Raw genomic sequence first — 27,789 nt, forward strand, 5'->3', positions numbered from 1 at the left:
AGTTGGGGGTTGAATGTAGGGTTCTGGCAGAGGTGGCTGGACTAGAAAAAGCACCCAGGGTAGCACACCAGATTCCTTCCTCTCTTGGGGAATCAGGTGGTGGTGTCACCAGTGATCCTGGATATGAAGTCTGAACATGGCTCCTAGAATCCAGGGAGGTCTTTGTTCCCTAGAATCCCTCTGTGGCACTCTCCTTAGTAGGAGGGTTGTCTAATTTTATTTTGCTACACATTCTGCCAAGTGATTCCTATGATTCCTGCAATGGGGCTCCACCACAACGTCTAGTTACAGGCATTTCCTTGCATCTCCTGGTCTTTGGGGGACATCTTAGTTTCTTGTCAGACAAAGCTGAAGTGAGTCCCCGGACAGGATGGGTAAGAAGCTGGCCTTGAACTCCCCATGAAACTAACACATATATCCTTTTTTTTAAAGGACAGAATATGTTTTCTTAGGGGCTTTTCTGTTCTTACTCTCCCACAGCGCCGATGGGCCAGCAGGCCCTTCTGTCTGATGGCCTCCCTCCCTCCGACAAACACTCATCAGGATCTGCTCGGTTCAGGATATAAAACATGCCTGTTCCACGTCTCATTCCATCCTGCCCTATTTTAGTAAGACAAACGAGTCACAAGGGACCCCTACTGTTGTTTATCCCTTGAGAACAGGACTTCCTAACCCAGCTACGTGCCTCTTCATGCTCCTGTGGCAGAGTCTGTGTCTGAGAGGCTGTCACAGACCGTTGGCCTCACTGCCTCCAGGTAACGTCTCCTCACTCGTCAGCCCTCGGCCCAACTTCCACTTCTTCAAGAAAGCCTTGACCTCCTGGACAAGTCAGTGGCTGCCATCCTATACCTCCCAGTGCCCCTGGCACCCCTTCCTAGGCCTCTCACGTCTGGAACTCCATGTGGTTTTTGGTAAATAACTGCCTTTTCTACAAGACCACCAAGTTTGGTGATTGTAACACCTGGGTCTGCTTTGTTCACCTTCATTTCCCCCGTGCCCAGCAGTGTACAGGCACATTTGGTGTTCAGATACTATTTTGCTGCTAATGGTAGGAATTTGGAGGGAATTCTGGGTGTTTGAGGACTTCACTGGGGAGAGAAATGGAGGCTCCTTTCTAGTGACTGTGGGAAGAGAAATGCAGAGCTGTGGGGCTTGGAAGACTGAAAGCAAGCATCAAAAACTCCCGAAGGTAAAGTGGCTTTTTCTTCCTCTGTCACTCCTAGGAAGGCAGGAAAAGCCCAGAATGAGGGTTCCTGGAAGAAGGGCCATCTGCTGAAGAGGAGGAGGAGGCTCTATCGTTGTGTGATAGATATTTCCAAGGAGTCCACGTAAAGGCAACGATGCAGAGATGGAAAGGTTTTGTGGAGGAAACAGTGTCCCTCTACTCGTGGGCAGGTGATCCCCCCACGACTAGCTAGTTATAGGTAGAGGGTGAAACCAACTGAGTATTACTGGGCCTCCAGGGACACACACTCCTCTTGAGCCAAAGGCTCTCCAAACAATGTCCCATCTAGGCAGAGCAGGGAGCCTGAGCTGGGAGGGGACAAAAAGGAGCTGGGCCTGGGAGCCAGGGGACAGAGCTGGGTGTCAGCCCAGAGCTGGCTGGGACCGACGATTACACCCATGATCTCCACTGCTCTTTGCCTCTCTCTTCCCAGCTCGACAGTGAGCTCCCTGTAGGCAGAGCCTGCATCATCCCCATCCTCAGCTCCGCACAGCCCAATATGACTCCACCATGTTCCCACCATGTTTGTGGGAAAAACAAATAGATGAATGAATAAATAAACCCTAGACAAGTGGTTCACCCCCTAATCCTAAATTGCCTTATCTGTGAAGTGGGGATGACAACAGCTCCTAACTAGAGTATCGTGAGGACTGAATGACATCATGAAGGTGAAAGCACCCAGTAAGGGCTGTCACATAGAGGAGGGGCTCAAAAATACTTTACCCTCTTTTTTGCCTTTAACCGCATCTCCTGACTTCAAGTATTTCCTAAACTTTGCTGAACTTCCTATATTCTAGGCTGATCTCTATGGCTAGAGAAACAGAAAACCTCTGAGCAGGTGGGTACCAACAGCGGTTATCTATCTTGCTTTGTTTTTCTGCTTTTAATCTATTTCCCTTTAACGACACCCCAGTTTTCCACATTGAAACCCCCATCTCAGTCCCTGAGGCTCAGAAGGGGCCGACCCCCCATAGACTGACCGTGAGGATCTAGAGTCAATCCAATCCTGGCCAAGCTGAGTGCTAGATGCCTCTTGCCCCATTGATTAGTCAGGTGTGCATATGTCCTAGGGGACTTAACTCTAGGACCTGTTAGGGAGGGAATTACCTCTAACTCTGAGAGGACTTGATGTCCCCCAGGAGCTGCTGTTTTGTTTCCATGGGGAAGAGAATCTATCAGAGCAGCTGGAGACTGAGTCCTGAAGACACTGTCTCTAGATCCAGGCCTGCTTAAAACCAGTACTCCTTTAAAGCTTTGAGAGCAAATTAATTCCCTTTTTCACTTAAGTCAGTTCAAATTGGGTTTTCTGTCACTGGCAACCAAAAAAATTTGACTAACACCAGACCTTGTAGTTTTTACCTCATCCGACCTCTTAATTTTACAGATGAGGAAGAGATTTGCAAAATCACACGGTCATTTTTTTTTACACAACCAATTTTCCAAATAAATATATTGCCTCATTTCCTTTTATCTGTACTGCTGACCAGAATAGGAACAGGTTGTCCTTCTGCCGGAACAGGGTCACAGAATATTGATTTTGGTCACAGAACACCTAATCTTTCTCCAGCAGAGAGAATTTCCTATTTCAGGTCCTCGGGAACCAGTTTTGTTTTGATTACAATGTTTTTATCCCCCAAGCGGAACTGCTGATGACCGTCCTTTCCCTTCTACACAGTGTCATCAGCAGCAATTAATTCTAATCACAAAGAGACAGCAAGAATGAGCAGAGCATTAATTGGACGGAAGTAATCAGAATCTCTCTTAGCCCACAGTTGGTACCTGTATGCAAGCATATCTGAGCCGGCTCCTGCATATTCTCACACACACACACACACACACACACACACAACACACCCTCCCCTTTACCCCTTATCAACCAGGGCACAGGAGAGGGTATAGAGTGAGCATGCTGTCTGGTCAGCATGGTGTAATAATAAAAAATCAAGGACTGTGGAGTCACAAAGATTCTACTGCCAACCAGTTGCTTAAAATTGGCCTCCTCATTTGTAAAACAAGGCTACACAGACCTACTACAAAGTGGTTTAGAAGATTAAATAAGAATATTGTATGTGAAGCACTTTTCACTGGTGTATAGCAGAAGCTCTGTGAGTGCTAGTTTTCCTCCCTTCCTCATCAAACACCTTTTATGGCAGGTAGAGAATAAAGGCCTCACATGACCTGAAATGTTAGATCCTTGATGGTTCTGGACTGGCACTAACAAACTTGATAGTCTCCTCCTGACCTTCCCTTAATCCCATACCACTGCCCTCCTCCCATCTACCCCAACACACACACACACACACACACACACACACACACTCTACTTCCTCCTGCCTCTTCCCTCTCCAGGATGGCAAATTCTGGGTGGTCTGCTTGGGATCCTTATTGCTCATCATGGTACATGGCACACAGTAGGCACCGCATGGCCATTTGTTAGATAATTACTGACAGTCGGTGCCTCTGCTCATGCTCTCTCCCCACCTTCATCTTAGTCTGGTCATTCTTCAAGGCTTAGCCCAGACTCTACCACATCCTTCATGAAATTTCTGAAAGTTGTTCCTGGGAACAACTCTCTCCTCCTTTGAATTTGATCTTTCTTTCATGATACCGGCAGCTTCCTCACTGTGATATAAGGTATAGAGGGTGTCTTTTCTTCCCTGTCTCCTCAATTCCTTCACTCCATCATGGAATCGACTCCAGCCCGTGGATGTTGGGCACCATGGATACTGAGAGGCATCTACCCTGTTCTGTGTCCTGACACATTCAGGTTCAGACCAGTCCTTGAGTGCAGCAACTGCAACTGACTCATTTTTCTATCCCTCAGGCCTTGAGCCATGGGGATCCTTAAATATCTGATAATGGCAAAGGGTTCCCTAGGAGAGAACATCTGGGTCAAGACGTCAGTGGGTATTATGAGGATATCAGAGGCCAAAGTGTTTCCTAAGGCTGGGCCTAGATTCTCTCAGGCTTTCTGAGGGAAAGGATTTCGTATTATAGAGAGAGGTTGGGAGGTAATTGACCCTGTCCTTAGATCATGTCACACAGGATGCACTCAAATCCGAAGCCCTCAGTCAGCTGAAACCTGGTTCCTGGGATGTATGATTTAGTAGTATACCTGCAGAAGCTCTGGCCTGGGGGCAAACCCACCTTTGCCACCAGCTTTCACAGTGACATGGAACAAGTCATTACCCCTTTTGGTTATCAGGTTAGGCCCCTCAATTTTAGTCAGCCAACAACTGTGAATACCTACTGTGTTCCTTGTCCTGGAGATACAGATAAAAATCACATATGATGAGCTCCTTTCAGAGCTCACTGTCTAGCAGGGATTATGAAAAGGAAATCAAAGGAGATGTTATAACATCTCTATATCGTGTAGCTCTTTGTTTTTAAAACATGAAGAAGGCTCCTCATTGCCCTTAGGATAAATTGCCAATCTCCTTTACCTAAAACCTCTTGTGATATGGCCCCCACCCACCTATCCAGCCTCTCCCCCATACTGATCCCATGCCCTGGCACATTCCAGTGCCAGTCACTCCCAATGCTACATTGTCATTTGTGCCTTTGTTCTTCCAAAAATCTCTTCCTGCTAGATTTCTGATGATCTGTCTAAGTATGAGGTATGCGAAGAGGGAGTATCACATTTGTAAACTGGAAACGAGTCCAGATATTATGGTTTTAAGAAATCTTCCTTCCTTCCTTCCTTCCTTCCTTCCTTCTTTCATTCCTTCCTTCCTTCCATTTTCCTCTGTCCCTTCAGCCTTCCCTCCTTTAAAGGGGCAGATTAGATTAGTTCTATCAACACTTTTAAGATACTGTAATCACTCATTAATCTTTGTATTATGTCTTTGAAACACAGGATCAATCTGTCTGAGGGGTGTCTCTCATGGTGTTTGAAAACATCCCAAGAGCCAGTTACCTAGATTGTAGGCTGTGGGCTTGGCTTCCTGAAGAACGTTCCTTCCAGTGGTGAGTGAGCTGTCAAGTCATCTCTACCACACCCAGGCTTTTCTTCCTTAGATTCCTGTTCCTGCCCTTGATTATAGTTTTCTCCCTTAAAAACTGCTGTAAGAGATCACTTAGGTCTCTTATTTCAGAGCAGTGAGGTGTTCATCCACAGTTCTGGGCCTTCGGGCCCTTGTGGAATGATTTCCTCTTCTCCTCTTGGTGAATGCTTAATCACCCTTGTAAACCCAGTGCAAAAATCTGTCCTGTTTGGGAAGTTGTCCCAGATTCCTCAAGGCTGAATTTCGTTGTTTACTTGATCTGCTCTCTGTGTTCCCACAGAAGCCTGGACCTATCTTTTCTTTAGCTTTAATCATTCTGTTTTATAATCCAAACCAGATCCAGAGGCAGGTTAGGCAGATGAGGTACCAGGTACCATCTGTGATGGGATCATAAAGCATCAGTGAAGATATAGCAACTTGCAGAAAATTATATTGATCAGAACTGTCCACTAACATGTAGTAGGAGGGAATATCGAGATCTATGGGTGAGGTAACTTTTGCTCAAATCATCAAACCAGAAAATGGTCGAACTGGGATTTGAATCTGACTCATATGTGTTAGATGATGACTGTGTGTCAGGCACTATGTTCAGCACTGGGATGCAAAATTTCAAAAAGGGCAGATGATGGCAGAGTAGAGCCAAATTCCTTATGTTGGTCTCTGGTCTCAAGATGTGAGACCTTCTGTCCCACTGTGTGATTTCACCACTGGGAAGCTCCATAGCCAGCTTCTCAGCCTCTCCCTCTCCCTAGGGACAGTCAAGACACTTCCTCAGAAACACCCCTTCCCCTGCCCCCAAATCTTTGGCCATGCCCACTGTGGAAAGAGAGCCAAGGCTGCTGCCAAGTTCATTAATAATTTTGGCTTTCTGGAGGAAGGAATTGGATTGCTTTGCTCTTCAAATATCAAAACATCCAATTAACACAGCTAATTAGCATCACTAGCAGCAGTCAAAAGAATGGCAATTTAGATGCAGGATTTCAAAGGTTTCCTAGTTGTAGGCCAAGGCAACCCATCACTTGCTAATGACAAGAGTTCCTTGCTTAGGCAATTCCATAGCAGCCATCAATTAGCCTAGCCACCGGGCAGAGACTGGCCCCATCCCTGAGTCATTTGTCTAAGCAGAACTGGGGAGGGGAGAGAGGAGGGAGAAAATGAACTAGGAAAAAATGGAAGCACTGAGAGGGAGAGACACAGAGAGAAATAACACACAAAGACATAGGAAATCTCAGAGACAAAAAGAGACACTGTGTGAGAGAAAGACAAAGAAAATGTCTTAAAAATAGACAGCAATCATATAGGCACAGAGAAACAGAAATAAACTTTTAAATATAGAAAAGATATGAACAAAAAAACTTCTGCCTACCAGTAGCTTTGGGAACATGGCTGATCTCTGGGAAGCCTAGCACTCTTGTCTATAAAACTGAGCGGACCTACGAGAGGAAATTAAAAGCTGACAAACTTCAGCTGCTCTGGTGAGACCCGAGAGGCGAGAGATAGGAAGACCCCAGCCAAGCTCTTCTCATGCCTCTCACAATGAATGTTGGCTTTTCATGAGCCCCGGTTTCTCTTTAGACAGTTGAGTATGAGGTCAGCTTTCCTCCATTTGTGTGCTTTCTCCCGGAAACCCCATGGACAGGACAGCAGGCCTGTGACCAACAGGGAGCACGGCTGTCTCCCTCAAGGAAGGAAACTAGTGGATCTCCTACTGAGTTCCCTCAGAACTGACTTTCGAGTCTTTTCTCCTCCCTACTGCACTGCCTCTGCCCTGGTTTGGGCTATGGTCGTGCTTCTAGATTATCCCCATAGCCTCTGGTCTCTCCTTGCTGCTCTCTAGTCCGTTCACGTCAACTTGGCAGAGTGACATTTCTAAGACACAGGTAAGACTGTTTTTCTCTGACTTGAACTCCTTTTTAATGGGTTCCATACTTTCTCTCGGTCAAGCCCTCGCCCATTAAACACGGTATTCAAGGCCTCCTTCTGGGCACTGGCTCCTGTCCTCTCCTCTGCAGCCCTACCTGACCCACCTCTCTCAGCCCCCTATACTCACACTCCAACCACTGGGGATGACATGAAGACACCCACAACCTCACACTGCCTTTACCTCTGGGCTCCACCTCATCCTCTCTGGGGCCCGCGATAACTACCTGATCCCCGCTCCTGCTCTGTACCTTTCTATCTCTTTGTTCGCACCCTCCCGCTGCCTATACATTTCTTCTTTTCACTGCCTCATCTATTACCTATCAGGTACACAAGGGTCACAGACTCATATGTCTTCAAGGAGTGGGCCCATCATAGAAATGTGTGCAATGACAGCTGCAATACAATAGGTTTATGGAAAACTCAACACTCAACCAACTGACCAACCAGCCAACTCCCCAGCCAGCAAACATTCTCTTGGCCAAAGCCACCATCTGCAGAAAGGAATCTGCCATGGGCCACCAGTTGGTGTGGCTTCATCAGTAACCCAGACTGGGAGCTTAGCTTGGCCCCCTTGGCCCTCCACGCCCAGACTCCACTTCCATTTCTTGCCATCTCCTTGCCTTGGGTTTCCTTGTGCCGGGCCATTTGAACAGCCCATGGTCTCCTTCCCTTGCAGGCCCTGCAGAGGTGCTAACTGTGTGTAAATGGCTGCAAAGAACACTCATGTTTACATTGAAGAGGCCAGTCCCAGCATCTGGCTGGCCCAGGCAAGATGTTATTAATCAGCATTTTAATGAAGCCTAATTACAGCAGATGATGCCTCCCACCAGGTAAGACAATGGTTACAGATGGGAGCAAACCAGGAAATCTCTACCCTCTCCTGGGTTTACTCCATCCTAGCTTGGAGGGTTAACTGGGAAGGACTGGCCTGCTTGTAGGGATGAGTCCAGCAGAGGGAACTGCTAGCAGTAAGAAACGACTCCTCTCCCAGTGCCAACAGAAACAGTCTGGATCGTGAGTGGAGCTGGGCTTCTAGCTCGGACTGGGTTCTGGCAAGTGATCACCGTCTCTTCTGAGGTCTCTTCTGGCTGGCATTCTGTTTTTCCGGATATGGTTATGTCTCTGTTTCCAGCACCTGTTCCTGAGTCCGGCCTTGGTAAGGTGTGGAAATCTTCCAAAAATGACCCGTGTTTCCTCAACTCTTTGTTTTTCCTCTTTGCCTCTCCATTTACTCCTCTCTTCTCCCCATGATGCTGGAATATCCAGGGCCCCTCCCAACACCACAGCCCAGCAAAGTTCAGTGGCTCAGGGCCCTGGCTGTGGAGTCCCACAGTGATTGCCTGGACTCTGCCGTCAGATTATCTCAGCTGTTTGACCTTGGGAAAGTTACTTTTGATGACCTCATCAGTCTAACGAGAACAGTAATCCTGTCCTAGCCTCTTCATGTGGTTTTTTAGGGAAAATACTTAAGGCAATGCCTGCTGCCTAATCAAGTCTCTTAATTTTGCACCTTCACTGAGAAGTCAGCAGGTGGGAGAAACACTTGATTCCCTGCTAACCAGCAGCTTTCTCTCTTGATTGGGGAATGAAGTATGGGCTCTGCAATGTTTCCAAAATCATACTAAGGGGAAGGGCCCACTGGTCTAGGGTAAGCGGACCTGGCTCCCCTTCTCTATCTCCTCCTATATACACCATCTGTTTCTCCTGTTAATACCATCATTTCCTCATGCTATTTTCTTGACCAAGAACCTTCTCTGGCTCCATAGTACTATTGCACTCATGGCTATTATCTGGCTCCAGAGAACGCAGCCTGCTGTGTTTCCTGGGCTTCCCTGGTATGAACTCGCCATTCCAGACAGGCCAGTTCCTTACCGTGATCAGTCCTACCACTGAGGCTTGCTTTATTCACGATGATCCACTGCCCGGATGGACTTCTCTGCATCACCACCTGACTGTGTAAGTTCCTTCAGCAGACTGTGGGAGTGGATGCTATTTGGTTTTGTTTCATTTTAAATCTCAGTATTAACAGAGCTAGATACAATGAAGACCTTCAATAGAAATTTCTTAAATGGGACCACACGCCACCACTTCGAATTCTTCTTTTTTAGAGCCCAGAAAAGTTCCCGTGGTGTGCTGTGAAGTCTTTAGGGTCACGATCTATAGCAACAGACCTGGGGTCAAACCCAAGCTCTGCCACTGTGACCACTGATTTTATGTGTCACCTTGGCTGGGACACGATGACTGCTTAAGTGGCCAAACATTACTCCAGATGTTTCTGTGAGGGATGTTTTGAAAGAAACTACCACTTCACTTGGTGGACTTTTGAGTAATGCAGATTATTCTCCATATTGTGGGTGGGCTTCATCTAGTCAACTGAAGGCATGACCAGGACAGAACACTGACTTCCCTCGAGCAAGAGTGAGTTCTGAAATGGGCAGTCTTCAGGTGTGAACTGTACAGTCCCCAGCCTGCTGGTCTGCCCGGCAGATTTTGGACTTATCAGCCTCCAGAAGCATGTGAGCCAATTCCTTAAAATAAATCCCTCTCTATATACATCCTATTGCTTCTGTTTCTCTGGAGAACCCTGACTTCTCCAACCACATTGTGCATTTCTGTCAAGTTATCTGACCTTATAGATCCTCTGTTTTTAAAGCTGTAAAATGGAGATAATTGTTCCTCCTTCAGAGAATTGTTGTGATGATTCATTGTGACCCTGTGTAAGTGAAAACCCTGGACACGGTGAGCTACTGCACCTTGTTAAATCTTATCATAAGGCTCACCACCTCCAGGAAGGCATCCCCACTTGCTCTAGTCCTCTCTACACTCAGACATTCCTATGCTCTGAGAGCGGTGTGGGCCCATACCATGCTCTCTCCTTTCTTTTCCCATCTAAGTACATGGGAGGCCCAGCACTGGAAGGAGGTGGAATGGGTGGGGACCATTGCCCTAGTAGAGGCTAGTCTGGGGCAGCTTTCCAAGCTAGAGCAGAGGCCGCTATAAGGATTCAGACACGATGCTGTAGTCGGTTCAGTTCTGAATTTAAATGCAGTCCATTGCTCTTTGTCTTGACAAGGTAATAAAAAATCCTCAGACAGTATATTATGGATGCAAGGGTGCAACACTGGCTCTCTGCTCTCTGCTCACCATCCAAGAGAGGGAAGACATGTTTGGGGCCTAAAGGAGGCAGAGCAGCTAGAAGGCTGGGCCCTTCATGCGCTTCTCGATCTTTCCTGCAGTGACTCACAGAGAAGAGGCTATTTGTTTGCACAGTGAAGGGAGAAGGGAGGGGTTGCTTTCTGCTGGAGGTCACTGGCACCAGAGCCTGGGCCCCTCTAGCCTCGAGAGGCTGGTGCAGGCTGATGTATCAGTGCCTTGGTATAGCAGCAACCCACCTAAGCACGGGGGGTAGGAATCTTTGTGATGCACTTTCCTCCTCAGCTGGGAGCACGGAAGATGCTCTGGTCCTCATGGTAGACCTGGTGGAAAACTCAGTGGGGAGATCATATTTGGCCCCCCACGCTCCAGGGTGTCTTGTGCTTGCTACCTCCCTCAGTGGGGCGAGAATCCTGCAAATCTGATCATCACTCAGTATGACTAGCACTAGGCTCCTCAGCAGGGCACACAAACAAGGCCCCCATCCTCCGGGCAGCTCCTATCTCACTCCCTTCCCTCATAATTTTATCTATTTTTCCTTCTTTCTCTCCCAGGTACGCATGTAGCTGATTTGACTAATCTAGGATGAACTTGGCCATCCCAACCTGAAGGTAGGGCTCCAGACTGCCTTGGCTGCAGGCAGCAGGAGGGTCCCCAGTGATCTTCTAGGGCTGGCCTGAGGTGGCAGGGGGTCCCTGTGACATATCTTTTCCTGGTGGATGGCTGCGATAGCCAGGGTCACACTAAGCTTCACAGGGAGGTTGAAGACTACCCAAGTCAGTTTTGTTAGTGTCACCTTCACCAAAGCAAGTCACCCAACATCAGTGAGGCAAGAAAGAACACTCCGTCCACTGTCATTCCCAGCACTTGAGGATCTAGATGTTCCTAGCTCTTGACACAGCATGACATGTCATGTCTCTGGAAGTTGGCCTAGAAGGTTCATAAATTGTAACATCTGCACATCAACTTTTCTATCATATTGTACCTTGGAATGCAGGAGCCTCTCTTGATCCATTTCTGTGTCCCCAGCCACCCAGTATGGTACCTGACATAGAAGGAGTACGCAGAAACTCCTTGTCAAACAAATGAGTAGATAACTGGATAAATGAATGGCCAGTGTCTGGGTCCCTTGGGTTTCTCTGTGCTCACTTGCCTCTCTATCCTCTCTACCTGGACCCACTGGTCTCTGTGCATGCTTTAACCCTGGACCCACAGGGATATAGCTCAAAGCCTTGGGTCTAGATTCCAGTAGATCTAAGACACACTGAATAGGATCAAATACCCTTGACTCATCATCTGTACTTATGGTTGCAATGTGAGTTCAGAGAATGTCTAACAGGAAGGGACATCATATATTCCTTAGTTCAACTGTCCCCTTGAGTGACGAATCAATGTCTATTCAACTTGATCCCCAATGCCCAGCATAGGACCTGCTACAGAGTGGGTGCTTGGTAAATATTTGTTTTTCCATGAATCCCTCTAGCACACTACAGATAAGAAAATCAAAGCCCAGAGAAGGAAAATGAAGTCCCTGGGTCACACAGGAAATTTCTGGAAGTCTGAACTCCAGCCTGGATCCCCTGATTTCCAGGAGGCCAGAACCCAATGGGCCTTTTCAAAGACTTTGTTTCTTGACACAGACCAAAGGTTATATATATTACTTGTTCCAGATTTGTCTCAGATCATTGACAGACCCAAAACATGGATGAGTTCCAATCACTTTAAAGCCATGAAGGCAAAAGACAATTGCTGTGGCAGCAGCAGACAGAGCTGGCTTTGGAGGCTGAGAGACCTGAGTTTGGGAATCAGCAGAAGCCCTTGCTGATTACATGACCTTGCAAAAATCCTCTGATTACTCCGAGCCTCAGTGTCCTCTCCCTGCTTCCTGCACCAAGGGGACCACAATGCTTATCTTTCAGGGTTGTGGTAGAGATCCCTGCTAACGTGCACATTTACCTGGAACAGATTAATCATCGGTGGACATTCACAGTGTCATTGTGTTTCCGCCGACTCTGCTTCTAAGCTGGCCTGCAAGTCCTGGCGGCCCCCTTTGGAGATGGTTTGCCCTTACAAAGACTCCCCATCTCGAAGCCCTGCCATTCTGGTATGTTAATATTCACTGTGCCATCGCTCACTGTGGAACAGCCACTGACCATAAAGTTTGACATTTTGAAGATTAAAGTGCTTTGAATTAGTCATGCACATGTGATGTCATTGTTCCTACTTGTCCTGCTCTGGAATCTAAAAATGACTTTCAGCAGAGCCCAGTAACTTTCCCTCAACAATTACTCTCTGGCGCCAAGGTATGCAGGAGTTTAGGCCAAGTGAAAACTCTCCATCACTCAGTGGAGAGCCAGCCCAGAGGAGAGATGGTATGAGTCAGCGTATCTGGAAAGAGGGGTCAGTTCTGCCCGGGCTTAGTGGTGGGCTGCCTCCCCGAGGAGCAGAGCATGCTGGAGGGCTGGGGAGGGGTGGGGTGCGGTGGGATGGGGCAGGTGAAATCTCTCTGGAGTCTGGCTGAGAGCACAAGGGCAGAACAGGTGTTGCGGGATGACACGGCTTGGGTTCAGAGTCTGGCTCTGCCCTGCCCAAGCTGTGTGACCCCTAGTGACTTAGTATCTTGAGCCAACATTTTCTCACTTGCAAGACAAGAAGAGTAGCTCCTTCATAAGGTTGCTGTGAGAATCCAATAAGCTAATAAAGCACTTAGCATGGTGTCTACCACAGGGCAGGCAAGCCGTAGATATTTTCCTTCATTCGAGAGCTTTCTAACTTTCCAAGACTCAGGTAGCTCCCCATGCTTTACACTCTTTCCACTCCCAGAATCTCACTTGCAGATATTCTCACCGAAATGCTTAGCCAAAGGGAAGTGAGCTTGGGATTTTCCAGTCTGCCCTCACTGCAAATGAGTTGGGGCAGACCAAAGTCACCGTTTCCTTGTGAAAGAACTCAAAGGAAGAATTCCCTTTGCTTTAAAACTAGTCTTCTGGGTTTATGGATGGTGTGGGTGATGCTCCATCCAGATGCAGACCCTCCATCTGAGTAGCTTGTGTGTCCACTCAGCAGACCCCTGACCTACTGGGATCACCGTGAAGGGATCACACAGAATGGTAATGTGTGATCACAGCTCCCTTAGCAGGAGCCAGTCAGGGTGGCAAGTACTTACATATGTTCTCATTTAATCTCACACACAAACCCTGGGGCGTCTGTACCATTATCTCTTTTCTCCAGGTAAGGAGCCTGAGGCCCCGAGAGGTGCCTGAACTTGCCTGAAGTTGCACAGGGCTCAGAAATGCCAGAGTGAGGATTTGATTGCAGACAATGTAGGCTCCTGACCCCTAAACCACAGCAGCTCAAATACCCACAGTCTCGGCGCTTGCCTGAGTCTGGACCAGTGCGCTGTCCTGTAGCTAGATTGAGAGACCCCACGTTCTCCGAGGATGGTGTGGGAGATGCAGCCCATGTAAATGGAGCAGCTGGCTAGACGTCAGGCAGTTGTAGGCTTGGAGCATGTTTGGGGACTGGGCCCTTGGCTCTCATCAGGCGGCACTGTGAGGGGCAGTGTCATAGTGCTGGTGCTGACGTGTAGGGAAGGAAGGCTCAAAGGCCAGGCGGAGGTCACTCCTCCCAACATGGGTCCCTGGGTGAGATGTTTCCTTAAGAGCTCAGTGCTGGGAAATGCTTTGTGGTGCTCTATTGTGGCATTAGTTGCAACCTTTGTTGCAATCAGCACAAACAGTAAATAAATGAGCAAGCAGATTAAAATAGCTAGCCTGTGGACACATACACCAGGATGTCATGTGAGGCCTCAGGAGATGGCTCCTTCCCCACAGGATGCACTGTGCAGAGAGACACTCCCCGTGACATTCGCACAGCCTCTGGTTGTCCCTAGCTCAGTTCACATGCCCAGATCACACACTTTGTCAAGAAGCAACACTCTGCTCACTGTGGAGGAGGCGGAAGAGAGAAACACTGATTCCTGAAAGACAGTTTCTTCAAGGTGAAGGTCAAGTCTCCACTTCTCTGAAAAGCTCAACAAATGGTACTTGAATCTGAATCTGAACTGAGGTCTGAGGAGAGGGGAAAGTGGAGGGAGAGAGGACAGACGGAGGTCGGGAGAAGAAAGGGTGGGAAGAACCGGAAGGAATGGCCCACAAAATGGGGCTGCTAGCAGCCTAGAAGGGGAGGACATTCTGAGGCCCACTCTGGGCAGCCCCCAGCTCAGCCCCTGCACCCAGCAGAGCACTGAGCACCTGCTGAAGATCCTATGAATGGAGAATGCTGAGCTCAGAGGCGGCTTTGGGTGCAAAACATTTCCACTATTTGCCACTGTTTTCCTTAAGAGAGGAAGGGAGCTAAGGAGGAGAGCGAGAGGAAGGAAAAGTAAGTGGCCAGGAGGGGAGCAGAGTCTGGAAGGGGAGGAGGTAGGGGAGGGCATACTGGAGACAAGTGTGTGTCTGTGTGTATGTATGTCTATGAGAGTCAGACCAAAAGAAATAGTAAAAAAGGAGAATGAGAGCCAGGGAAGAAGAAAGAAATGGGTGGGGAAGAGGGCTGTCCACGTGGGAGAGAAGTCTGGGGGAAGTGAAGGGGATGTGCTCCTCCCCGCTCTGCCCCACCAAGGTGGCTCAGGCCCCCTCAGAGCTCAGATCCCAGCCCAGACAAAGGACTTGGCAGCCTCCTGATCTTCTGTACGGAGGAAGCTAGACTCTCACAGGCAGCCATGCACCCTGGGGGCCAGGAGAGGGCACTTGAACCTCAGACAACAGCAGCAGAGCTGCAGCTGGTGGGCCCTGCCAGGCAGACAGCTAGAGGCGCAAAGCCAGTAGAGGCCAGTCTCTGACTCAGGCTGGGGGGCTGCCAGCACCTCTACGATGGAGCCAGGTCCCTGCGCCCTATCCCTGTGGACGCGAGACAGGCCATGAATTGGTTTGGGTCTCCCTTGGCTGTCTCTACGCCAGCCCAGCACCTGCTTCCTGCCGTCCTCCTGCACTGACCCTACCCCAGCTTTCTGTCCTGAAGAGCAACGTACCTCCAGCTTCTACCCAGGGCCCCCCACCCCTGTCCCGCTCACCCAGAATCACCCCTTCTGTGAGTACAGGCAGGCTAATCTTCAAAACCATTCCTTGCACATGATGCCGCTGAGCTACACAGCCATTCGCAAGGTGGGTACAGCAGGAAGAATGGGAAACTGAGGCACAGAGATGAAATGTCAGGGGTCTGTCATCACATGAAACAAGAAATCACTGTACTTTCCAGTTCTTACATTCCATGATGAGAACCCAAGTGTGCTAACATTCTACCATGACAGAGCTCTTCAATACCAGCATCACCAAAGACCTAGCTTTGTCCCAGACTGAGTCGTGGCCTCAGTCACCAACCTGACGACAGATGGAGCCCTGCCTGATCATGAGTGACTTACTTTGGGTGAAAGTTTTGCATTATGCATATGAGTACAGATAATGGAGTCTGATTCCATAAGGGATAGCTGAGAACTCCAAACACTTTTAAGAGGATTGCTGTGTAAGAATCTTAGAAATCCCTTAAGAATCTTAAGAACCCTTCAAGGGAGTTTCCATCAAACCTCTACTCTGCACCGATTTCATCTTTTCCTGATGGCCCAGAAGCTTATTACTTAGATCTCACCCAATCAGTACTTGACTGGTAATAGTAATAATAAAGCTATCATTTATTGAGTGTCTACCATGTTCCAGGTAATCTGTTGGGAACCTGAGAATTCTTTTTATGTTTCCATCTACTTGGAACAACCCTACGAGGTATGTTTCCTAATCATCATTGTTATAAAAGGGTAAAATGAGGCTCAGAGAGATAAGGTCACTTGTCCAAGGTCACACAACTAGCAAATAGTAGAGCCAAGATCTGTACCCAGGTCAGCCTGGCTTGATAGACCATGCCCCTTTTTATCCTATTACTGAACAATGGCATCTGTTACATCTCAGCTATTCTTGGCTCCTCTGCCGGACAACTGGTTTCTTTAAAGAAAGGGGGGCAATCAGATTTGGATTTGATATCAAAAGACACAAATCCACGCACCTGGGTGGCTCAGTGTGTTAGAGCCTCTGCCTTCTGCTCAGGTCATGATCCCAGGATCCTGGGATCCAGTCCCGCATCAGGCTCCCTGCTCAGCGGGGAGCCTGCTTCCTCCTCTTTCTCTCTGCTGCTTCTCTGCCAACTTGTGATCTTCATCTGTCAAGTAAATAAATAAAATCTTAAAAAAAAAAGACACAAATCCAAGCTCCTGGGAGGGCATCGCTCCACTACCTACAGACTGTGTCACCTGACAGGTCTCCTCCATCTGACTCTCACTTTGCAGGTTTCTGGAGTCAGGGACTGGTTGTGGCTTTGGGTAGGCACAGGGTCAAGATGCACCTTCCTTGTTTATAAAATACAAATAATAGTGCTCATCTCTCTGGGTTGTTGTGGGGGAGCAAACAAGATGATGATTCTGGGGCGCCTGGGTGGCTCAGTGGGTTAAGCTGCTGCCTTCGGCTCAGGTCATGATCTCAGGGTCCTGGGATCGAGTCCCGCATCGGGCTCTCTGCTCAGCAGGGAGCCTGCTTCCTCCTCTCTCTCTCTGCCTGCCTCTCTGCCTACTTGTAATCTCTCTCTGTCAAATAAATAAATAAAATCTTTAAAAAAAAAAAAAGATGATGATTCTGAATGTATCTTATATACTGGTAAGTGGTGTTCACTTCCTGATAGTCCACTGGAGGGCTTTGCATTCTGTAGGAGCTCTGTAGATACTGTAAATATATTTTGCTTTGAACTGAAATCCAAGCCTTCTCTGTCTTCTGTTGCATCTCCCCTGACTCCCTGCAAAATCTGCCTAGAGTGAGAGCAGGTCCTGACTCTCCTCGTGCGAGTGCCGTCTTTCATCCTCCCAGCCACGACGCTCAACTCCTGCCTCTTGAGACACATCAACAAGCCAAGCACGGCCACAACCCTAGCTAAAGGCCCTTGTCTCAGACAGAGTTGGCAGCTGCCTCCTCTTATTGGCAGGACATTTATCATCTTGAGGAAAATATTGACGGATAAGAAACCCCAGACAGGCCGTGTGTCTTGCTGGGCGTGTAGCCTGCTGCATGGGAAGTGAGAGTTGAGGTGCTGGATCCAGGGCTTTCCGGAAGAAAGGGAGGGACGGTGGTCCTGCGGAGAATGGCCTATGCCTTCAGAGGTTGGATAAAATCCTAGGGATGACCGTGTTCAGTACTTAGTAAATGTTCAATAAATGAGTTAGATTCAGGTTCAATAGGCTCTTCAAATGAGATTTGGAGGATGGAGGCCCTCTGTCCAAACTCTTAATGTCACCGATGGGAAAGTGGGATCAGGGAAGGCCAATGATTTGCTCAAGATCACACAGCAGGCCAGTGACAGAGACCAGATTAACAAAAGTCCACACATCATGAATCTCACCTGGGAACACTGCCCATTACACAACGATGCTACCGGGAGATATCCCCAAACCTCTGGTCATATGGGGTCGTCTGGGAAGCTGGAACTCTGGGTTCCCCAGGGAATTAGGAAGAAGAGGATCCTCTGACTCACTTGCAGAGCCAGTTCCCAGGGAACACAGCCAGACAAGAAGGGAGGGACCAAGGCAGGCTGAGTGTGGCACCTGAAGGGTTGGGAGATGACAAGGCTCTGGGCCGCACTCTATCCCCAGCCCCCAAGCCTCCATCTTCCCCATGCACCATGACACTCTGTCTGAAACCACCAACTGGTTGCCACAGTCCTCTCTAGCCTCAATGCTTCTCACCCCTACTATCTCATACCCCAAGGCCTGGACTCATCCAGAGGAGGGAAGCAGCTCTCCCAGTGCTCCAGACCCTGCACACAGCACTCTCCTGGCCCACAAGGCTCTTGTGTGGTACCCTTCTCACTGCACTTACTCCTACCCTTGGCATCCCCAAGGCTGGGTCTGATGCTCCTTCTAGCTACTTCTTGTGTTCCCCCCTCTGTCACAGCACTGTGCTCTAGTAGTCACTTTCCTGCCTGTCTCCCTCACCATACCAGGAACTTCTCTGGGCAGAGGTCATGACCACTTGAATCTGCATCCCCATAAACCAGGCCAGGTTCTGGTGCACAAGAGACACTCAGTGAGCGTGGTCCTGTCTTCTTCCACATAGAGGTTCCAAATGAAGCTGCCTCCCACTGGCACTTGTTCAGACCCCTAGGGCCACACAGAACAGACTGACTCTCTCTGCTCCATGACAGCTCTTTAGAAATTTGACCAAATTGGGGTGCCTGGGTGGCTCAGTGGGTTAAGCCTCTGCCTTCAGCTCAGGTCATGATCTCAGGGTCCTGGGATCGAGCCCCGCATCAGGGTCTCTGCTCAGCAGGGAGCCTGCTTCCCCCTCTCTCTGCCCGCCTCTCTGCCTACTTGTGATCTTTCTCTCTGTCAAATAAATAAATAAAATCTAAAAAAAAAAAAAAAGAAGAAGAAGAAGAAGAAGAAGAAAAAAAAAGAAATTTGACCAAATCAAGACTTCCAAAAGGAAAATATCCCCAATTCCTTGACAAGTTCTTTACAGGTCATAGCTTTGGGTAGGGTGACTGACCACATTGGTTTGCAAAGAACTATCCTGGTTTCAGCACTGAAAGTCCCCTGTCTCAGGAAACCCCTAGGTCCCAGGCAAACCTGGAGAGTTGTCCAACCTGGTTTTTTCTTCCTTTCCCATCTTAGTGCTTCAGAGGGCTTATACTATTTTTTCAATGTCCTGCATAGAGAAGGGGCCAGAAACAACCATGGGACTCCAGCGGTCAGTGACACAGCAGGATAAAGAAAGGGCAGCACCTCCTTGCTCCTGACTCCTGCTTCCATTAATGCAACCAGTCAGCATCAATTTCAGCAGGACAGTGTATGGTGGATGTGGCCATTGCTACATATGCCTTGTTGACTAATATTGAGCTCAATAGTGTCAATTAAGATGCCTAGACCATTTTACTACACAGAAAACCTGATTTTCCCGAATCAGGACTTCTAAAGTTGCTTTTGTTTTATTTTATACTAAAGGCAGAAATTATTTAACATCTTTATTCTTAATATTGTCTAAGCCCTTCAAGTATTCCAGGCATTCAGCCATTCAACAATTGTTTATTAAACACCCGCAGTGTGGCACACGGTCCCTCTCTTTGTCCTTCGAGTTGGTCAAAGTTAGGTGCAAGTCTGCAACGGGTTCGAACTGATCTTTGATAAAATTCTTCCATGTTGGTGGCTCTCCCCACATCCGCAAAACAAGAGGATGGGAACACAAGTAAGTGTGCACATAAGTGTGCAAATGACCATGAATATAAACAAACAAATTCGGGTTACTGAAGAACTAGCCAGGATTTTTCCTGACCGTCAGCTAACAGCCATAATCCTGAAACAACATCAACTCTCTTTATCATCAACTTGGTTTCCATGGAGCCTCACAGTGCTGCTGGTGAAAGCTGACAGTTATCACCATAAAGAAACTTTACAACTTTGTAATTTGTAGCTCTCTGCTGTCAGTAATATTAACAGCATTTCGAATTATGGCTATAAACTTGACAACAGCAGATAAAACCCTTAGAAACCTCATTTGTGGGGATGAGGGAGGCTGGGGGAAGGTAATGACATTTTGGTTTTCTAGGCCTGGAAAGGAGGCATGTTTTGATGTGGAGGTAGGAGGCAACGGGGTCCAAGTGGAGCTCGCAAAGGGCAAGGCAGCCCAGTTTGGGCACCACAGATGAAGGGTCTGTGTGGCATTTGGGTGATCAGGGATTATAACCAGGTCAAGGCCAGGGGTAAGGATTATGGAGAGCGGGGCTAGCAGATGGACAGGGCTGGCTGCTATACCCCAACTATGTGGGGTTCAGGAGAGGGCTTTTGTCTTTCAGGAAATGGAGGGAATCTAGGCCAACCACAGAGCAGGGAAGAAAGGAAGACAAGGACACCAGGCAGGATTGAGAGAATAAACCTGGGCCTGTTATTTGACTTTCCTGGGCTTTAGTTTCCCTACTGTAAAATGGGGGTGCTTATTTCAAAGGCCAAAAATCAAATGATTCTTTCTGTGTCTGTCTATCTATCTATCCATCTAGCTAGCTAGCTAAAGATTTAGAAATCATATCATTTCATCTAAACTGAAGACAGGAAAATTTGAATCCAGAATGGGGAACAGATCTTCCCAAACCAACATGGTAAATTAGAGGTGAGCCAGTCCTCCAGTGAAGGGAGGACTTCCAGGACTTCCAGTGAAGTTCCTGACCTGTCTCAAGAAGCACTTCTCAATGTTATTATTCTTACCATTACTACTGCTACTTACTATCAGTCATTCATTCACTCAGCCATTCAGTAAGGGCTCATGTTTTAAAAATCAAATTCTAGTGCATAACTGCATGGAGGAGAAAAAGAAAGCCACAGGCCTCCATCCAGTTTAGTCTTCTGTTCCCCAAGCCCTCTGACTGAAGCATTTTTTGTTTATGAATTTTAACGAAGCCTTGACCCTGGGCATGACAATCAGGAACTGGGAAGTACCTAGGTATTTGTACATGCCAACGAACAGGTCAGACCTGATGGCTTCTTAATTCTTCTGTCTAAAAGGTGAAGCCTCCTTATCAAGAAAGAAAATCCAGGCAGTACCTGCCTCCCCTACCACACCTCCTCCAACAAGCCCAATACACACATATATGTATTCTGATGATTCCTCTGAGCAACACAGATCATATCATCCGTTGTCCTATTTGGAGCCAGCTAGCAGATACTGGCGAGGCCTGCTTCTGCTTCATTCATTCATTCATTCATTCACTGGCAGTCCCTGAAGTTCTACCTAGTATCAGACTGTAGCCAGAGAGGTGAAGTGACTTAACTAAGGTCACACAGCTTTAGGGGGGAGGCAAGGGGCAAAGGGCCATACCGGAATGGGGATCTTCATTCAGCATCCTTTTCACCAACCCATCAAGGGAGTGTGCATGACTGTGTATGCCAGGAACATCGCTCCCTTCATTATGACCTTATAGTACTTTGTAGAAAAATCTACTCTGACTCTGCACAAAGTCCAGACCTCTCTTATATAGTCATCATCACTCATATAGTCATCTGCCTCCTAAACTTCTTCATTTGCATGCCACAGGAGCCCCCTACACTTGATTCATCCTCCAGCTCAGAATATCCCTTCCCCAATCCTTTTCTCCAATTTAAGTGACTGGTCCCACCATCTGCCACATTGTTCCAAATCAAGAAGATGGGGTATGTTCCTTGACTTCATCCTTTAACCCCACACCCAAGTAATCACCAAAAATACTCAATCCTAACTGTTAGATACTGAAACATGCTGTTAAAATGAACTGTCTTCCTCTTGGTTTTAGCCAAGATCCCAAGTCTATAGCTACTACATTTCAAAGTGAGGTATGAAACAATCAGGCAGGACCAGAAACCGGAAAGCCTGTTCTGCAACTTTTAGCTCCCCTTCAGACAAGAGGGCTACTGGAGGAGTACAGTGATGCAAAGAGGTGAACCACCAGATTACTAGGGACTGAGGAAATAACCACCTGGCTTGAACAGACAGACTTGCCAATATCCATGGCACTCCAAGGCCAGGGAAGGTTTGCTTGAAGAAGCTTATGAAGGCTTGCTCATGCTATCTCTAGAAAGTACCAGTCACCCAAGACCTTCCCACTCCTTTCCTCCTCTCCCTCATCCTGCTCAACCTCAGAAGGCTGAACACCTGGGGTTAGCAAGTTGGGGGACAGGGGTGCTGTAAGACAAGCTGAGCAAACACAAGTCACCTTGAGCTTGAGGCAAGCCTGAGCTGGAGGACGGGGTGGGTTTTTACTTTGAAGAGCCATGATGGCTTTGACTGGACCAGACATAGTCATTGCTGAACTGAGACTCTTTGGTGACTAGAGTTAATTAAAAAACTTTTAATTTCCTGAGAGATATTAGAAAGTCATGGGGCCTGCCAGAGCTTTTATATGTCTAGATCTAGATCTGTAATCTATCTCCATCTATCTGTAGGGTCAGTGGGGGACAAAAAATACTTTCTAATTGCACCCTGTGGGCACAGCTTGTTCAATGTACCTGTTACAGAGTCCCCAAATCTTTCCCCTTCTCTTCTTCATCTACTCTGCCTATGTTTCTTTCACCACCTGCTGCTTCGGGCACAGCCCCAACTACCCTCCAGTATTTTGGATGCACGTGTCCTCTCTCCGTCATCCAGGTTCTCCCCTGTATGTCTACATCTTCCAGGAAGGTTGTCCCCCCCAACCCCTCCTCCTGCCTGTGTGCCTTTTATCCTCTAGGTCTGAGACTTAATTTCTCTTCCTCCAGGAAACCTTTCTTCCCTCTCCTCCCTTCCACTCCTGCAGGGTTACCTGACTCCCATATGCTTCTCTGACCAGCAGAATTCCCCTCTGCCCTAGCGTTGACTCTCTGATGCTGCTGTCTCTACTTTTCTCCCTCCTTCCAAACTATCTCCTCCTTAAAGGCAGGGCCCATGCCTTATCCATCTATTTCTAGTATTTAATGAGTTGTGTTCAATGGGCAAATAAATAAATGATATCTCCACTGCCTGATGCATATTTCAGAGAACCCGATGCAAGGCACATAGTAGGCTGTACATTCAGACCAAGCCAGTTAGCTGAATTCTAAGTTTCTGCATCTTTTCTGGGCCACACCAGCCATTCTCTTCTCTCACAGCCAGCATTTTCTGATTTCAATATGCCCACAACTATAAGTCTATGTGGAAACCAGTCTGCTCAGGACCTAAGGTCTCTGTTCCCAGTGTTTTCTTCATCCATTATGTCGAAGAGCTATTTCTGGAGCTTGTAACCAGACCATAAGCAAAGGCCAGAGAAGCTCTTGGTTATTTTATGATTCCAGTTTAGCCTTTCTCTCACTTTCTCTTATTTTTTTTCTTCTTCTTTTTTTAATCGTTTGAACAGAGCATATTTATTACTTGGCAGGCCAGTAAATTATAAATAGGGTTTGCTAAAGAATGGTCCAAAATTCTCCAGAATTTATCATTTCACAATGACAACAAAAACAACAAACCACAGGAAGGAAAAGAGAGGGATGTTTAATGGCACTGAGTGTGTGCCCAGTGGTTTATCTGCATTCTTCCATGTAATGTTCAAAGCAACCCTGTGAACCAAATAATCATTGTCCTTACTTTACAGATGAAGAAACTGAGGTTCAAAGTGGTTAATTAACTGGGTTAAGGCCCTTAGCTAGAATGCTGCAAAGCAGAACTGACACGCAGGACTCCTATATCAGACACATGGATGAAGACCATCATCAGCCAGGGCAGAAGCCTCCGAAGATGTCCCCCTTTTAGATTCTGTTAAAAGTCATGCATTTTTCCTTCTAAAAAATGAACTATGCATCTTTACTCACAGTTTTGCATAAACTATGGACAGTTCATAGGCTCTTCTTGAAGTCCATGCAGAAGCCCCTGAGTTAAGACTCCCTTAACTAAAAGAATGAAAGTAGCTCTGGGCTTTGCCTGACTGGCTGTCCAGGACACCTTTGTATTGGTTTTCCCGATTAGACTGAACGCTTATGCTCATGGAATCACCCCATCTTTAGACTCGCCAAACAACAGAATTATGGATTCTTGATTTCATAAATTCATCTAAGCATGGGATTATAAAATTTCAGATTTCAGAGTCAGAAAAAAATCTTAGAATAACAGAGCCGGATGGGACCACAGTAGACATCAAGTCCACCCATGATACCACGGCTCTGATAGGTAGAAGTCTCAGACACGGAAGCTAGAGAAGGCAGGTTCCCCAGTAATGGTGGTGGAATCAGTGTTCGCCCCAGAGGCAGATCATCAGGTTAAAGACTCACCCAATAAAAGGAAAGCTATGCAGTCTGCACGGGGGTGAGAAAAGTGGGGGCAGAAGGAACATCTGTTGAGTACCTATCACGTGCCAGGCAATGCCTGTGGATTGGAGACGCACAGCATCATTTCACTCTGGCAAGAACCCTGCAGAGTATTATCACTACTTTCAGCCTTACGAATGGGGAAATAGGCTCAGAGAGGTGAGATAAGCAGCCCAAGGTCACACAGCAGGGGAAGCATCAATGACTGTGTCAGTTGCTGCATTTCCCTGATGGAGTGGAGAAGGAAAGTCAGAGAACAAGCCCCAATAACATTAGCGGTTCCAGGGAGAACAATTAAGCTGACAGATACATACGTTCTAGTGGGTGGAGAGGCGGATGTTACTGTGGGCTGGGGTGTAACATCCCTCAGGATTCCCTCCTCCCTGATCCCTTCCCTGGCCTTACTCTCCCCCAGCATGCCCTGGATAACTAATGTGTCCTCCACGTGCCCTGACGGGAGAAGGGCCGCTCTGGGGGGCAGACGTGCAAACCCTGCCATGGGAACCCTAAGACCCCACTCTGTGAGCCACTTGGTATTGGAAGGCCAAGGCCCTCAGTTGTGGTGACTCTATGAGACCCTTTGTCCCATGAACCCCACCAGCATGGCCACGGCCCTTGTTCTAACAGCCCCTTCTTCACACGAATGCAGGTCCACATTCACAGTTGCCCACGCCTTTTGGATGTTTTAACTGACAGTCACTGAATACTGAAAGCTGACAGTGCAGATTCACACACGTTACTTCATTTTAACTCCTTGCAGCTCAGTGAGGTTTAGTGCTATGTCCTCCCATTATAGAGGAGGACACTGAGGCCCAGTCAGATGACAAAAGTTGCCCAAGGTGACACATCTGGCAAGTGGCTAGGCCAGGATTCAAACCCAGATTTGTTTCCATGAAAAATCTGCTCTTTGCTCAATGCCCCATTTCTCATGACGGTCTCGATTTAATTTCCATAGCAGGGATTAGGAGAGCGATGGCTCAGGTCCCTCTGTGAAGGGGACCGGCTCACCTTGGTGAGGTCACAAGACTTGCTGAGGGACGGTTCAGGTCTCCCGAGTCCCGGTCTGAAGGACTTCCTCCCAGACCATACTGTCATTCCAGCCTCCCTGAGTAGACCGAAAGCTCTGGGAGTCAGGGACCTTGGCTTGTTGTTGAGTATTTTATCCCGGGTGCCTCGTAGAATTCCTGGCACGTACTGACAGTGTGTTTATTTTGATGAATGAGGATTGGGTGTTGAGGGGGAAATCTGGGCCTGGGCCAAGGGGGTGGTGTTGGGCAGTCTACAAATCAATGCCTTTACTTCCAACACAAAAGCATGTGAGGTGCTGCGAAAGCACCTCTGGCATCAGAAATCAACCACAGACTCAGTGCAGGTCTCCTTGGGTGGGACCTACCGCTCACTACGAATAAATCTGTGGGATCCCTTCTGGCACGCATGCTCAGAAAGGCAGGATCGGGGAGAGCGAAGCAGGAGCAGTGTGAACTGCCACCTATCTGTGTATTATAGGAGTTAGCAGGTCCTGGAGAAGTCATGGCTACACATCAAGTGTGGGGGTGGGGGAGGGGCAGGGAGGAATAGCAAGGCACATACAATTGGCCAGGGTCCTCTACCCCAGAACAGAGCCTCCTCCCTTGGCCTTGAGATATTAAAGCAGATTTTAAGATGACTGTCTCAGGCTTGGCAACTGGAAGGAGGGGGACTCTCAGTTCTTATCATGATCTTTCCAGTGTTCTGCCAGATCAGGAGCACCATTCTAACACCTGACCTATCCTTGGCTCACCCTTCTGTCCGACGCCATTGTCCTGCCTCCCATGTACTCAGCAAGGTAACTAGATCCCCCAGAGCCACCAGGCTGCCACTGACTGGGTGGACAAGTCTGGAGTCATACCCCAACCAGAAATGAGATTTTCCTGCACAGAGTATGGCAGGAACTCTGGAAACTCTGGAAACACTCACCCAAGGTAAAAAAGGCTAAAAGGAGCTCTTCCACTTTGGGGAGAGAGCATTTATATATATATATATATACACAGAGTTAATATTATCCTTTTCCTTTCTCCTCTGTCAACTAGAATCCTTTCTCTAAGAAAACTCAGTGTTAGGAGAGGAGAAATGGGTCAGTCCAAAAACAAAAAGATAAAGGAACACAAAAACTGTCACAACCTGTCACAATCCTTATGCAGTGACCTTGATATTAAAATCAACACCCAGGAAACCAGAATGACGAAAGTAGTCCCTAGAAAGTCAAACAAGCTGGAAATAACCTGCAATTTCATTATAACAAGCATAGGGGCTTTTGGAAAATGTTGTCATGAAGTCAAGAGGAAAAACAATTTGGTGATGGAAATGCCAAATCAGAAAGAAAGATGTGCAAAGGATGGGAAGGAAGGCAGGGCAGACAGAGGCATGGGAAGAGAAGGAGAGGAGAGGAGGACGGAGAGAAGAAAGAAGACAAGAGGGAGGGAACATAGTAGGGAGAAAAAAAAAACACACACAGAAACTCGAGCTAGAAGGAGAGAGGACAAGGAGAGAAAAATAAAGTACAATGAAAACTGGTGATCAGAGAGAAGAGAAAGAGGGCAAGAGTATAAAAAGATTGGAGGTGAAAAGAGAAAATATAGTTTTACATGTTCGAGGTTAGAAGGAGGAGTCAAGACCACTCAGGGCTTCCTCAGCAGCCCAAGGGACGGTCCTCCAGACTGTGTGCTCACATATCTTAGATGGAGAAGACTCACTCCGTCATGAGGGCATGGAGGGGAGACAGAGATGGGAGTAGCATAAGGCCATAGCAGAGGCAGGTGGGAAGGGGGGGGTGTCCATTAGCAGGCCAAGGGCCAAACAGGACAATCCAAATATGCCATCAGCTGAACAGCCTCCATCCTCACCCCAAAGGGTCAGCCCTCACTGAGCTGGAGACCAGATTCCCGATCTGCCCATTAAATCTCACCAGACCTGGATACTCTCTGCTAGATGCGGGCTGGCCCTGGGCGGTGGTGGGGGAAGGGAGGGGCGGGGACTTGCCAAGGATACAGGCTTCCTCCGTGTAGGGCACAGCGGCCGTGGTGCCTCCAATGATGTAGCTATAGAAGGAGACCTCGAGGGTGTAGCAATAGGAAGTGTGGTCCAGAAGCCCCCCGAGGAAGCGACGTCCGGTTCCTGCTTTCACCGCATCCCGGTTAAAGGATGTGCTGGACTGGGAAAGATAAAGCAGGGAGGAGAGAATCAGGACCGGGCCCCTGCTGGCTATTGGCATTGGAGCAAGTCTTACAACACATCTGGGTCTCGGCTTCCTCCTCTGAAAAGTGGGATGTTAATCACACATCACAGGGTTATTATGGGGACTGATGAAATAAACAAACAGAACTAAAAGAAGGCATCCAACTTTGGATAGCGACTGCCATGGAACATATATTTGTGGGAATCTGAATGGGGAATGGATGAAGCAAGGGAGAGCAGACAGAGAGCAAGAAGCATTGATACTGTGATGATAATCAAAGTTAAGATTTGGGCAGTGCTTTCAACTTTATAATGTTGTTTCCTACACGGCATCTCCTTTATGCTTCAGACTAACCCCTTGGTGGAGGTGTTGCCGTTTTGCCCCTCTGGCTGAGACAACGAGG

General features: G+C 47.8%; 1 protein-coding gene across 3 annotated transcripts in view; it reads right to left on the reverse strand.

Moving 5' to 3' along the window:
• Positions 1–27,789, reverse strand: part of LOC122899951 (BEN domain-containing protein 5) — a 1,721,330-nt gene that overhangs the window by 29,389 nt on the left and 1,664,152 nt on the right. For all 3 annotated transcript variants that reach the window (XM_044238193.1, XM_044238194.1, XM_044238192.1), the window contains exon 11: positions 27,200–27,362. In XM_044238193.1, the coding sequence (XP_044094128.1) occupies positions 27,200–27,362 (163 nt within the window). The remainder of the gene's footprint in view (positions 1–27,199; positions 27,363–27,789) is intronic.

This window comes from Neovison vison, chromosome 2 (assembly GCF_020171115.1).
Source record: "Neovison vison isolate M4711 chromosome 2, ASM_NN_V1, whole genome shotgun sequence".
Classification (NCBI taxonomy): domain Eukaryota; kingdom Metazoa; phylum Chordata; class Mammalia; order Carnivora; family Mustelidae; genus Neogale; species Neogale vison.